The following is a 13365-nucleotide window of genomic DNA, read 5'->3' on the forward strand; positions in this document are numbered from 1 at the left end:
AAGACTATTTTACAACTAAACAAACCTATTGATGAAGAAATGTTCGCATTATTTCAGAGTTATTCAATAAAGTCACAGCAGGTTAGCTTTCATTTTTTTAGTAAAACAAAGCAATGTTTCTTGCCTGAATTTAAGGCATGTTCATAAAATTTTATTTAAAATCAAGTATTACTCAATTCGTGTATAACCGTACTTTTATTATTACACAAATATTTAACTCAAACTTTGTGCGGCACTAGCAGACTTCATTCTGGAAATGTGTCACACAAAGTATTTGCTAACATGACTTTAGGTCATTTTGAATAACGGTTGCCTATGAATAACCCAAAAGTGCCAGTTTTAGTATGCTATTCAAATTTCTAACTTCACCTATCACAGGAGATTGCATATTTATGACAGTGAAGTAAACATACGTCAAATCTGCCAGAATAGTGTAAAACTTCAGGAAAAATATAGAGACCTTTACGATATCTTATTGACATTTTATCAAATCCATACTTGGTTAGTACCATAAAGTGTATAGGTTTATAAATAGGCAAAACAGTTTTTGGAAATTGTTCATGCAATTATACACATAATAAGAGTTTACATACTGTTTTATTAATTTCTATTCCAGTTTGAAATTCAATTACATGTTTTTAGCATCAATAGAAATATGCACCAAGTATTTCCATAAATATCAAAGGTTAAATATTAAATGTTGTTATCGTATAATTTTGATATTATTAAGATATCATTTATTCTCAATGATAAAAATAGAAAAATGCCCTTCCCAATGTTAACTAGAATATTATCAATATGGATAGCCTTTCTTTCTACATCCTCTGTGAATTGCACTTATTGATGCTACTGGCCGGTTTAGTGAACTATTTTTTGCAAGTGGATTATTTTTCTGACAACCATATCCCAGTAAATGCGTGATCATCTACCGAGTTGTTTATACCAGAAACCTAAGAGTCATTCTTGATGACTTTTCATCCTTCAGACTTGACATTTGATAAATCACCAAGAGCTGTCAAGTCTACCTCCAAAAATATCTACTGCCTGCGTGTCTTCACTTTTCTGCATTCCTCTAGTCTCCACACTATTCCATGGTCTCTTCTTCACTACCCATGCCTAAAGATTCTGTTGGCTACAACAAGAAATGTCAATAGTACTGGGCAGAGTAAATTGCTCAATAAACATTCATAGTAGAAAAGGAGTTTTAAAAGTGTCACTAGGTAACATCTCTATCAGTGCAGAAGAAAAATTGTTGAGTCAATACACAAATAAGTAGATCCACATTCTGAGCGTTGTTACTGTACAAGGTCTTGCTTGCTTCCTTCCTACCCTTGTTACTTTTACCTTTCTTTATTCTCCTCCTCCCCATCTCTTAATCGCTTGATGTCTCGCCCTCACTCTCTTTCCTCCTTTCTTCCCTTGAAGTATTTATAATTTATTGCATTGTTATTATGCACCAGCACTCTGATGGAACTTCCAAGCAGGTTCCCGTTGTCTCTTTTAATCCACATCACCATCCTCTGAGGTAGGTACTGTTATTAGCTCCTATTGCAGGTGAAAAAACTTGGGCTCAGAGAGCTTAAGTGGCTCATTCACAGATAAGGAAGATGACTGATATGGATGTGAGCAGAGTGACACTGGAGGCATTGGGATCAATTAGTTAGCTGTGGCAATATTCTGGGAAATGGTAAATTAAGGTCTGAATTAGGACAGTGGCAGAGGGAATGTAAATAAGGGGACAGAGCGGGGAAACAATAAAAAGAGATTCTTTAGAAGTGCTGATGGGCTCTCTTTAATAAAAACCCTTAGGGCCTCATGAGTACTGAAAGCATATTTCATTCTTCAAGCAACTTCGCATGAGATGCCACAAGTCACTAAAAATACAGAACAGAAATAAGGGGCAGAGTTCAAAACCGATTTTCAATTAAGTTTCAACATCCTTAGATTTCTCCCATGTTTCAGCCAAGGCATTCTTATTTGCTTCAAGGACCTTCTTTCAAATGGTGCCCTCCAATTCCCTTCTACAGGAATGCTATCCAGATAAAACCACTGAAAAAAAAAAAAGGGAAGGCTCTTTACTACAGTAATTGACTGTGTTTAGAGAGGGGCTTGTTTTCCCCAGCAGTTCACTTTAGAGGGAGTAAGGCAAAATGGCAGTGTGCAATGGAATTAAAATAGAAGCTTATAAAATGTGCTTCTGAGAAAAATTTTTGATAGCGGGCTTATCAATTATTTTTTTCTGTTTTCTTACTTACTATTTATATTCATCTAGAGGGAAGGAAAGATAAAGGCGTGAATTAACGGAGCCCATTGAAAAGATAGTACCACATCACTGAATTGGACAGGGTCGTCGCAGACACTTTAGGAAATAAGGGCCAATGAGATCCTTTCTTTTAAATCAATACACCTAACTGTTCTCCACCATGCTTGTTAGTAAACGTATTCCTTTTTATGGTAACCAAAGAGGGAATGGAGGGATTTGGAGAAGCTAAATTTTGCAGTTCTTCTTTTTTTCCAAATCTGAAAAAAAAAGGTGAAATTAATCTTTGATTCAAGATAGAACACTGCAACAGTGAAAAGAATTAATTTCTCCCTCTCAAGCAATAAAAGGACCAAAAGTCAAGTCACAGCTACTAGAATTGATTTTTCAAAAGTCAAAGTTCATGTGTTAAGTACTTTTAATAAAAATCATTACCAGGCTTGCCCAGGAAGACTAGGTCATGTTACAAGAATGTTCCCATAACAGTGACAGCTTTAGCTGACTTGGTGAGGGAATAGACAATGATGTCTGAGCTACTGAGTACTGGCAAAACAGGTTTCAAATAGAAAACATGATACATTATACCATTAAATAGGAAAAAGTTGCTGAATATTTCATTTAACTTCCAAAAGCAATATAATTTGGGATATCCAGCCATATTATCAGCAGAAGAATCTACACAGAAAGAATTTGAACACCACAGTCTTTGCAATCTGCTGATGCTTGAAATCAATGAAAAAGCACAAAAGATACTAATAAACTTAGCTGCTACCCACATATGAGGATGAGTAAAAATGATGAAGTTACTCCCAAAGATGAATAATAACTACGGAGGGAGTTCACCTCCTGGTGTGTAGAGTGTATAACTGATTCTATTAATTAATTGCTGCTAGGCATTGACAATAAGGTATTGGCTAAGTGAGAATAATTTCTGCAATCACTAGGAATCCTCAAACATGACAAAGAAAAATTATTATCTGGCAAAAACAAAGTATTGCTCATGTAATCAGTAGTATAATTAGGTTCTCCAGGCTTATCAAGTGATTTACAATCATTTGGTAGACATACTAAGCACAATTATTCTTCTTTTTTCAATTCGTGCATTGGAATTTAGGTCGTTTATAAGACTTATGAGAGGTCACTCAGCAGAGCCATAGCAAAGCGTTACCTGGAAATCATAAGGTTCTACCTCTTGGTCTAAGGTTTCACCTCTTCATTTGTATTTTCATTTTCTATTTGAATTTAATTTCGACTTTAAAAAACAAGACTGTAGTACTTAGAAAATGACCCTTCTTGCTTTGCCAAGGGCTACTTATGGGAAGGCCTATTGGATGTATTAAAAACTAATTATTTAAATTCAGTTTTATTCCTGTCAAGAACATTTTGTAGGAGAGTTTAAGTGAGTAGAATCGCCAAGTAGAGACTCTCTGATTACTTATTTTAGCATGAAATAATAAAAAGAACATTATACTCAATAGTTGTATAATCTTCCAGTGATGGTACAAGGTGACTTCTGGCCATTCATTTAATTCTGTGCCTCAATTTCCTCCTCTGTAAAATTTTAAAATGGTAAAAATATCTTCTCTGCCTACCTTGAAGCATTGAAAAGTAAAAATGAGTAGTGGAATGTAAACATAAGTTATGATTATTCATCAAATCTAGGGGTTTTTACTAGTTTCTAAAACATTTGAGAGTGAAGAACACATCCACGTGTGTGTGTGTGTGTGTGGGTGTGGGTGTGTGTGGAAGGGGAAGAAGGAGTGACTAAGTCTGTGTGTATTTAAGTTTATGAGTTCTTTGGGAGCCAGTTACAATATATTATAATTTTTTTCATTAATTTGTCTCCCAAAAAACTTAGCCAAATGTCTTAAATGAGCACATTGATTTAACCATATGTCTTCTTAGCATGGCCTAAAAGACTAATTTTTTTCAAATCTGCTTTTCCATTACGTTGTCCTATATGTCCCATTTGCTCTAGCCACTGAGGGACTACTTGACCTTCACTTGATGATGCTCTACTTTGTTGTGACACCTTGAGCTTGCTCTTGATAGTCCCTCTGTCTTAAGTACCTTTCCTATCCCCTCCATGAAGTCCTACTCACACTTTAAGGATTGGCTTCTTGTAAGGTCTTTCTTGACCACATGAGAGAATTAATATCTCCCTGTGTTATATTTTCGTTGTTATTTTCTAGGATTATTTTAGCATTTAGCACTGTGTTTTCATTATTAGTTTATGTATCTATTTCCTCTGCCAGAATGGATATACCATGACTTATCTGGGCGTTTCCATAGTCCCAAAGATAGTCCTTGCAACACAGCAGAGATGCGGTTATATTTTGAATGAATGTAACAGAATGAGTTAGACTCCTAGCCTCTTGGCCTCTTGTGGAAGGCAATATTAAATAGTAATGAATGCTAGCTTCAGATTCATATTATCTCAGTTTAGATCCTGCCTCTATCTCTATGGCTGTGTAGAGAGCTCTGTGGCTTTAAGTTGCTTAACTATTATGTGTCCCAGTTTATATGATTGTACAAAGGACATAACAACAGATCTTAACTCTTAGAGTCATTGTGAAGATAAAAAACATAACTCATGTAGATATGTACAGTGCTTAGATCATTGCCAGGTCTATAGTAAGTGTGAAAAAAGTGTTAACAGGTATTAATAAGAGTGGTACTTACTTTTTCACGTTTAAAGGGTAGTGGGGACAAAGTAAATGATCTCTGTAGTGCCATACTCTTTCAATATATTCTGACAATTTAAAATCATATTCATTCTATTTAACTGAGTCTCTCTAAAATTATTAAAACATATTTGTTATATAATTACAGTAATGATCCTCATTATTTGCAGAGTCTATATTTGCAAATTCATCTTGTTATTAGTGTCGTTGAATCCATTCCGACTCCTAGTGACCCTGTGTACAGCAGAGCAAAACCCTTCCCGGTGTTTTTGTGCCATCCTCTCACCTACCAGTGCTATGTCAGACAACGTTCCACTACTATTCATAGGGTTTTCATGGCCAATTTTTTCATAAGTGGGTGGCCAGTTCCTTCTTCCTAGTCTGTCTTAGTCTGGAAGGTCCACTGAAACCTGTCAACCATGGGTGACCCCACTGGTGTTTGAAATACCAGTGACATAGCTTTCAGCATCATAGCGATACACAGCTGCTACAGTATGACAACAAACAGATAGGTGGTGTGGTTCCCTGACTGGGAAAAGAACCTGGGCTGTGGCAGTGAGAGCCCCAAATCTTAACCGCTGGACCACCAGGGCTGGCTGCAAATTCGCCTACCCACTAAAATTTGTTCATAACCCCACAGCAATATCCACAATACCTTTACAGTCATTCACAGACATGTGCACACGGAGGGCAGTGAAAAATTTCAGTCTCCAGAAGTACACATTCCCAGCTAAGGTTGAACAAGGAGATGCTCTATTCAACAGAATGCTTTGTTCAAAATACACTTGGAGAAGTGTCTTTTTGCAGTCAAATGAGTGCCACATATTTTGCATTTTCTTTTTTTTTTTTGCTTTTCCTTGAGGATTTCACTGTTTAAAATGGCCCCCAAGTGTAGTGTTGAAGTGCTGTCTAGTGTTCCTAAGTGCAAGAAGGCTGTGACGTGCCTTGTGGAGAAAATACATGAGTTAGACAAGCTTCATTCAGACATGAGTTCTTGTGCTGCCGGCCATGAGTTCAATGTTAATGAATCAACAGTAATATCAAATAAGGCGTCTTTAAACAGAAAAACACATAAAACAAACTTATGTATTGATGAATTGACAAAAATGTAACCAAAGACTCATAGGAACCTAAACCTGTATTTTCTTTAGGAGCGTTATTTCAATATTCAGTGTTCGCTGCAACTTTATAGAGCATAACTACTGCGAACAATGAGAATCAACTGTAATTGGCAAGTTTTTTGAAACTAAGTGTTTAGCAAGTAACTGTGACTTTAGATGAGTTTTTTATCCTTTTAGAACGGAGCTTATTCATTTGTAAAGCACTCTCAATTTGTAGTAGATCTGGAAGAAGGGTCTCAGACACCCGTCTCCCTGGAGAATGCTGCTCTGCCCCTGCTACACTGCCGTATGATTGAAATGAGGTCGGAAAGGTCCTAGGATTGTGGGCCAGGGGGCTCAGAAATCCATTCCTTGAGTTTTTGTCTGGCCTCTTTCTGACAATCAGTTATTTACTTCTACCACCTCAAAAGAACAATTTTTTGTGTTTATTTTAGAAATTAATTTAAATTTTCATCAAAATATTACATGCATGCTATTTTTTAAAAAGTTAAACAGTACCAGTAGGCTTATAACAAAAATCAGTAGACCCTTCCTTACCCTCCCTAAACCCTATTCCCATTTCCTTCAGACTTCCATGTTCATCTCTCTTGGCTTTCATTTCTTTTCTGGCATTTACCTTTATGTTTCTCAATAATGTGCTTATGTAGCTGTCCCTTAATTCACTAGTTTTAATTCACCAATTTTAGATAGCATCTGTTGATTTGTTTTTATGTCAGAATTTAGCTCTTTTACACATCTCCGTCCCCACTTCCCATCCCTAATCTTCTTCCTTTTTTTCCTCCTGCTACTCTTCCTTCTCCTCTTCCTCATTGTCCTTCTATTCCTTCTTCTTTGGTTGAGGTGCAATTAATCAAAGTGAAATACACAAATCTTTAAGTGTTTGGTTCCATAAGTGTATTAGTCAGCTAGTGCTGCCCTAACAAATACCACAGACTGGGTGACTTAAGTAACAGGTATTTATTTTCTCACAGTTCTGGAGGCTTGAAGTCCAAGATCAAGGTATCAGTAGAGCTGTTTCTTCTGAGTCCTCTCTCCTTGACTTATAGATGACTGTCTTCTTCCAGTGTCTTCATGTGGTCTTCCTCTGTGTATCTGTGTCCTAATCTTCTTTTCTTTTCTTATAAGGAAGCCAGTCATATTGGATTGGGGCCCACATTAATGACCTCATTTAACCTTAATGACCTCTTTAAAGGCCCTGTCTCCAAATATAGTCACATTCTGAGGTCATAGGGGTTAGAACTTCAACATATGAATTTGGAGCAGGGGCACAATTTAGCCTGTAATAATGAATTTGACAGTTGTATCCATCCATGTAACAAACGTGAAATAAATATGCTGAATATTTGCATCACCCCAGAAAGTCTCCTTCTACTTATAGGCAATCAGTCCCCCAGTGCAAATGCCATAGGCAACTACTGTCCTGATCTGTATTACTATAGATTAGTTTTGTCTGTTCTTGAACTTCATATCAATAGAATTATACAGTATGTACTCTTTTGAGTCTAACTCGTCATATGTAATCATATATCATATTATAATTTTCTTCACTGAAAAAGTCCATATTTTTCTTTCAGTTTTGGGTTCTCTGTCTTGGATTTCAGATCTTTTTCTTTCCCAATTTGCACTCTTACTTACCTCAAGCAAACCCTCCATTAGCTTCATGATAAAGGGAACACAGATGGAGGATATCTTTGAAACCACGTAGATCTGAAATATCCCTATACTTGTACTTATACAAGGATCAATTATTTCACTTGTGTTATATTTTCTTTATACTTGATAATTTATTTGTCTAGCCTTACAATTCTAGCTTTAAAATCCTTTAGGATTAGAATTGTAAGTATCGTTCTATTGTTTTCTAACTTCAAATGTTGGTGAGAAATCTTACTCCTTACTATTCCTACTCCTGATCATTTTTTATGTGACCTGCTGTTTTTTCCCCATTCTGGAAGCTTTTGGATCCTCTCTCCCCCTTGAAGCTCTACTATTTCACAGTAATGCACTTTGATGGGGTTCTTTTTCATGTACTGGGGTCTCAAGTCTTCCAGTTTTGCAAGGTTTTTACTGGGGGGGAGGGGTTTTTGTTTGGTTGTCTTTGCTAATTTTCTGCCTTCTATTTTTCCTGCTTTTTCATTCTTTCACCTTATTAGTTGGGTGTTGGAAATTATGGACTAAACCTCTAATTTCTTATCTTTTCTCTCCAATTTCCTATGATTGTCTTTTTTTTCCACTGAATTTTAGGAGATTTCTTTTACTTTATCTTCCAACTTATCTATTGAATATTTCATTTGTGTGACCAAATTATAATTGTCATAAGCTTTTTAAAAAAATCTTTCATACGTATGGTGATGGATGGAAACTAGTGTATGCAGAAACTGAAATATAATGATGTACACTTGAAATTTACACAATGTTATAAAACAATGACCTCAATAAAAAAAAAAAAGCTTTCATTATTCCTGTATTTTTATCCTGTTCATGGATGTAATATCTTCTCTTAGATTATCAGGGTATTAGTGACAGCTTTTTGGATCCTTTTTCTGCTCTAAGCATTAGTGCTATTTCCTTCAAGTGTCATTATGTTCTCATGTATTTTTTCCTCTGTCTTTTATGCTAAAAGCATTTTTGATATCTGGTAGTCTTAAATTGTCAGTTTACATGAAAATGAAATACTAAAAAACTGATTGCCAATTGCAAATTCTAGGGCATGAGTGAGGGTTATTAAATGAGAACCTCATTGTTGGGGGACTGATCAGGGACCTGGCTGTTGTTTTCTCTAGGGCCAAACTTATAATTTTCTCTAGAGAGCAGTTGTCTGATATTCTGCCTGGGAAGTATACACCTAGTTGTCATTGCTCTAGGTATCAGGTGAAGGAAGAAGATTTGGGTGTCTTATGTCTGTGTCATCCCTCCTCTCTTCTGTGCCTGGTATCTCTGAACCTGTGAATTCTGTTTTAATATTCCTAGAAAATAAAGCTCGCAGCTACTCCAGGGTCAGGGAGAGTTAGTAGATTGGTTTTGCTGCATGTGGGTAGGACCTTCAGTTCATCTCCTATTTCAGCGTCACGCTTCAGCCCTGCCTTCCAAGGTACTTAGGAAGCAACAATTTCCAGTCCTTCCTGAATTTTGTCATGCAAATCACCTTGTTTGCATTAATATCTTTTAAGAGGTATTTAGGTTTCATTTTTCTCCTTTGGCTCAGTCACCACGCTTCCCTCAATTTGCACCTCCTAAATATTTGGTAACGTCTCTCATCCATTGGAGTCTTATTCTCTATTTCCTTATGGGTTTATATCCTTTAGAATATTTTACTGTCATTTTGGTGTCATTTGCACCGGAGAGGAGATAATGCGTGTAATCAATCAGATGAATTGTGTATTTTTGTCAAAATCAGACAAATAGGAATACCGTCAGGTTGTAAGAATGGATTTAATTTGGCTCTAATAGCAATCTCTCACCCTCCTTTCCTCTCTCTTTTATTCATACTTAGGTTTGGTTTGGGTCGTTTCTTTGATCCTGTCCTGTTGTCCTTCCTTTCTCCAATGTTTTAATTTCTATCTGTTATTTTACAGAGTATCAAAGTAAGCTGGCTGCCTCCTCCATCAGGAACACAAAATGGATTTATTACTGGCTATAAAATTCGACACAGAAAGACGACCCGCAGAGGCGAGATGGAAACACTGGAGCCAAACAACCTCTGGTACCTGTTCACAGGTCAGTGTTCACATGATGTACTCTTGCAAGGTTTTGATGAATTAAATGCTTTAGGAATAAAATATACTCTCACTTCTAAATAATGTTCTTTTCTTTATTTTCCCTGGCAGGTGACATTTATTGGTCTGAACAAGAATAACCTTTATTTTTTAAACTTTATATTCTCTATAATGCTTTCACTACATATTTTCCTTCTGGATCATCATCTTCATAAATGTTTCATAGATTTTTTTATCCATATTAGTTTCTAAGCATTGCTGATTTAGCAATAAATCCTATTGTTAAATAACTTTTAAAAGTCGTCTAATCAAATAGTTCTAAGAAAGTCACGTTGATTACCCCTCTCCTAATCTCCAGGGGTGAGGATGGGGTTGGAAAATGGGGAGAAGGATAGTTTTTGAATAAACAGAGAGATTACTTCACTTTCCATAAGCATAAAAGTAAATTCATGGGGCCAGCCCAGTGCCGTAGTGGTTAAGTTCATATGCTCCGCTTCCGCAGCCTGGGGTTTGCGGGTTCTGATCCCAGGTACAGCCCTATACACTGCTTGTCAAGCCATAGTGTGGCAGGCATCCCACATATAAAGTAGAGGAGGACGGGCACGGATGTTAGCCCAGTGCCAATCTTCCTCATTAGAAAGGGGAGGATTGGCAACAGATGTTAGCTCAGGGCTAATCTTCCTCACCAAAAAAATAAAGTAAATTCACTTTTGTAGCTGTATTGGTGGGACTCATGGTAGGTCAAGCTTCTCTATGAAAACTGGACCCAGTTTCCATGCAATATTTAGAGAATATGCTTTTTATTTTATAAAATGAATGATCATATATTTCCTTTAACTATTGGAACCCTTAAGACATGTCACTCCAGGTTCCTAGAAAACAGAGACTGACGCAGGCTTTCAAGATAATGCCTTTGGGGGTGCAAGCCCAGGAAAGCAAGGGTGAGGGAACACAGGAAGTGAGCCAAGGAAGATGAGAAACCAATAATGGTGGCATGTTATTAATCTGGCCACAAGTTTACAACAAACACAGAGCTTGCTTGTCCTTGTGCAGTATCTCTGGAGCAGCCACATGAAGGACTATGTCTCATAGTCAATGGCTGGATAGGAAGTGTGAGCAGTTTCTCTCTTGTCCATCGTTGGTCAAGGTCCACCAACAGGTTGTTAACTATTCTGTACCTCCAGACAGCCTGCTGGGAAGCCAGAGCTTCCGTTGAACATACAAACATGGAAGTCTCTCCTTGTCAGTTGGCACTTTATACGGTCATGACTTGGTTTAGGGTAACAGCAGTACTCAGGGCTTTATAGCCCTAAGAAGAGCATGAACTATTGCCAGGGGCTTGGGAAGCAAAGCATATAGCATGAGCTCATGACAAAGTTTGGTGCGTGAAGTTGAGCAAACCTGGAGTGGAACATAAACTGGGTCCAGGACAATACACAAACTGAAACTCACAACTTACTGCTAATGGATAAAGTAAACTATCATTGCAAAGGAGAAAGAAGAAAGTAACTCCTTACTGATTCCTTTCTCTATAGCAAAGTACTCAGTAAATTTTCATTTGAAATCATAGTGTGTGATTCACACTGAAATACGGTAAAAGCAGGGATGATGTGACAAATACACACTCTATATAAAGTAGAAATCATGTATTTACAGTGTAGTTTCACTTACCAGAACCGAAAAGACAGCGAGCACATCGGAAGGCTGAGAGGTGGAAGTGATGATGGTGTATTAGGCTGAGTCATGGGTGGTTGGGGTGGCATGAGGTACAGGAGACTGGGGTGTAGGTGAGAGAGGAAGAGGGTCATCTGTCAACATCTCATCATCCTCTGAATCCATCAGGGCAGGCAGATCACTAACGTCTACACCTTCTTCTATGTCTGCCTGCCTTGATGTTGAAGGTGGAGGTTTGTCGTCTGCTGTGGCTGACGTGAAAGTCTTGAAATATGGCAGTATCCTTGACTGCTTGGCCTCTATAAAGGCTTGCCGCAAAACAAACGCTGAATGTTGTTTTCACTTTTTGCCTTTTTTTGTAAAAGCGAAAATCCTCTTTGGATTTCTTTTGGTTAGTGAAAACAGATACTAATATAGGTCTTTTGTAAAAGTGAAGGGGAGAAAATCGAATTTTCTGATAGTGGAGGAAACCTGTACTTGTTCAACCCACACTCTGAGACTTGGTCTAAACCTGTATTTTTCCCTCCTGGATTTTGCCTTTTATGCCTATAGAATTTTAGCATCATGGCAAGAGTGCTTCCAAGACAGACTGCCAAAAATCACAGTACTTGTTTTATATCTAGACAAAATCTCCTGGGCAGGTATTGTTGAATCTAAGCGGAAGTCATGGCACTCTACTGTACCATTTAAAAAGCTTAAGAAAAGCCAAGATCCTGTGTCTTTTTCTCTGATGAGATGATGAGAAAGAGGTTAAAATAATTAAAGGTGAAGTGAGGCAAATGTGCTCAATGACATACTTAGCACAACATGTAGTTTACTTTGAAAGACATCATCAAAATTGAAAAATCTTGCTGAAAAATTTTAGTATAATTCATAAAATATAATATTAGACTAGAAGAAGAGACTGTAAGAATAATTTAATCCAAGCTTTTTTCCCTGGTTTAATTGAGATATAATTGCCATACATCATTGTATAAGTTTAGGATATACAGCATAATGGTTTGACTTACATACGTTGTAACATGATTACCACAATAAGTTTAGTTAGCATCCATCATCTCATATAGATACAATAAAAATGAAAAGCAAACAAAGAAAAAAAATTTTTTTCCTTGTGATGACAACTCTTAGGATCTACTCTCTTAACAACTTTCATATATATCATAAAAAATATGGGCCACGAATTTGTGAGTCATCCTTACGCAGGGACCATGCTAATCTTCTCTGTATGATTCTAATTTTAGTATATGTGCTACTGAAACAAGCACCAAGACTTATTTTTTGATAGATGTAGGCCTTTGAAGCCCTGAAACTTTTTTTCATTGCTTTTCCTTCGCAATGAAAAAGATTGGAAATATAAAATATACTTCTTTTTATAAAATAATTAATTAAAGGATGAGCATTCCAGTAGAAAAACTAAGGATTGGATATTCAATTTACAGAAGTATAAATAGCCAATGGCATGATAAAATGTTCACTCTTAACAGTAGAGAAATGCAAATTAAAACAAAAATGAGTTAGCATTTTTCTTTGATCAAAGTAATGAAGATAAAAATAGATGATGACACCCTGTTCTGGAAAGCATATGAAAGAAATACAAACTCTCATATACTGCTTGGGGGACAGAAAATTTCTAGACTCTTTCTGGAAAGCAACGTGAGGATATGTGTTATCTATCTGTCTGTCTATCTATCTATCTATCTATCTATCTATCTATCTATCTATCTACGTGTATATCTTTGTGTGTGGATGTGTGTAGTTGTGTGTGCATGTTTGTGTGTGTATCTTCATAAATGTATGATCCAGATTTTCTGCTTCTAGGAGTTTATTCCAAGTCTGCAGCCATATTTTTTGCAAAGTTTTTAACTGTTAAGTATGTTCATTGTACTGTTACTTTAATAGCAAATAAAAAG

General features: G+C 36.7%; 1 protein-coding gene and 1 non-coding gene across 2 annotated transcripts in view; one reads left to right on the forward strand and one right to left on the reverse strand.

Annotated features, from left to right (window-relative positions):
* Window positions 1-13365, forward strand: part of DCC (DCC netrin 1 receptor) — a 1105377-nt gene that overhangs the window by 895266 nt on the left and 196746 nt on the right. The window contains exon 13 of the mRNA XM_087439250.1: window positions 9638-9779. Within this exon, the coding sequence (XP_087295376.1) occupies window positions 9638-9779 (142 nt within the window). The remainder of the gene's footprint in view (window positions 1-9637; window positions 9780-13365) is intronic.
* LOC147915316 (U6 spliceosomal RNA) lies at window positions 12619-12720 on the reverse strand. Its single transcript, XR_015554350.1, has one exon. It is a non-coding gene; the product is annotated as a U6 spliceosomal RNA (small nuclear RNA).

Source organism: Ceratotherium simum, chromosome 14, assembly GCF_057802395.1.
Source record: "Ceratotherium simum simum isolate JZ-2026a chromosome 14, ASM5780239v1, whole genome shotgun sequence".
Classification (NCBI taxonomy): Eukaryota; Metazoa; Chordata; class Mammalia; order Perissodactyla; family Rhinocerotidae; genus Ceratotherium; species Ceratotherium simum.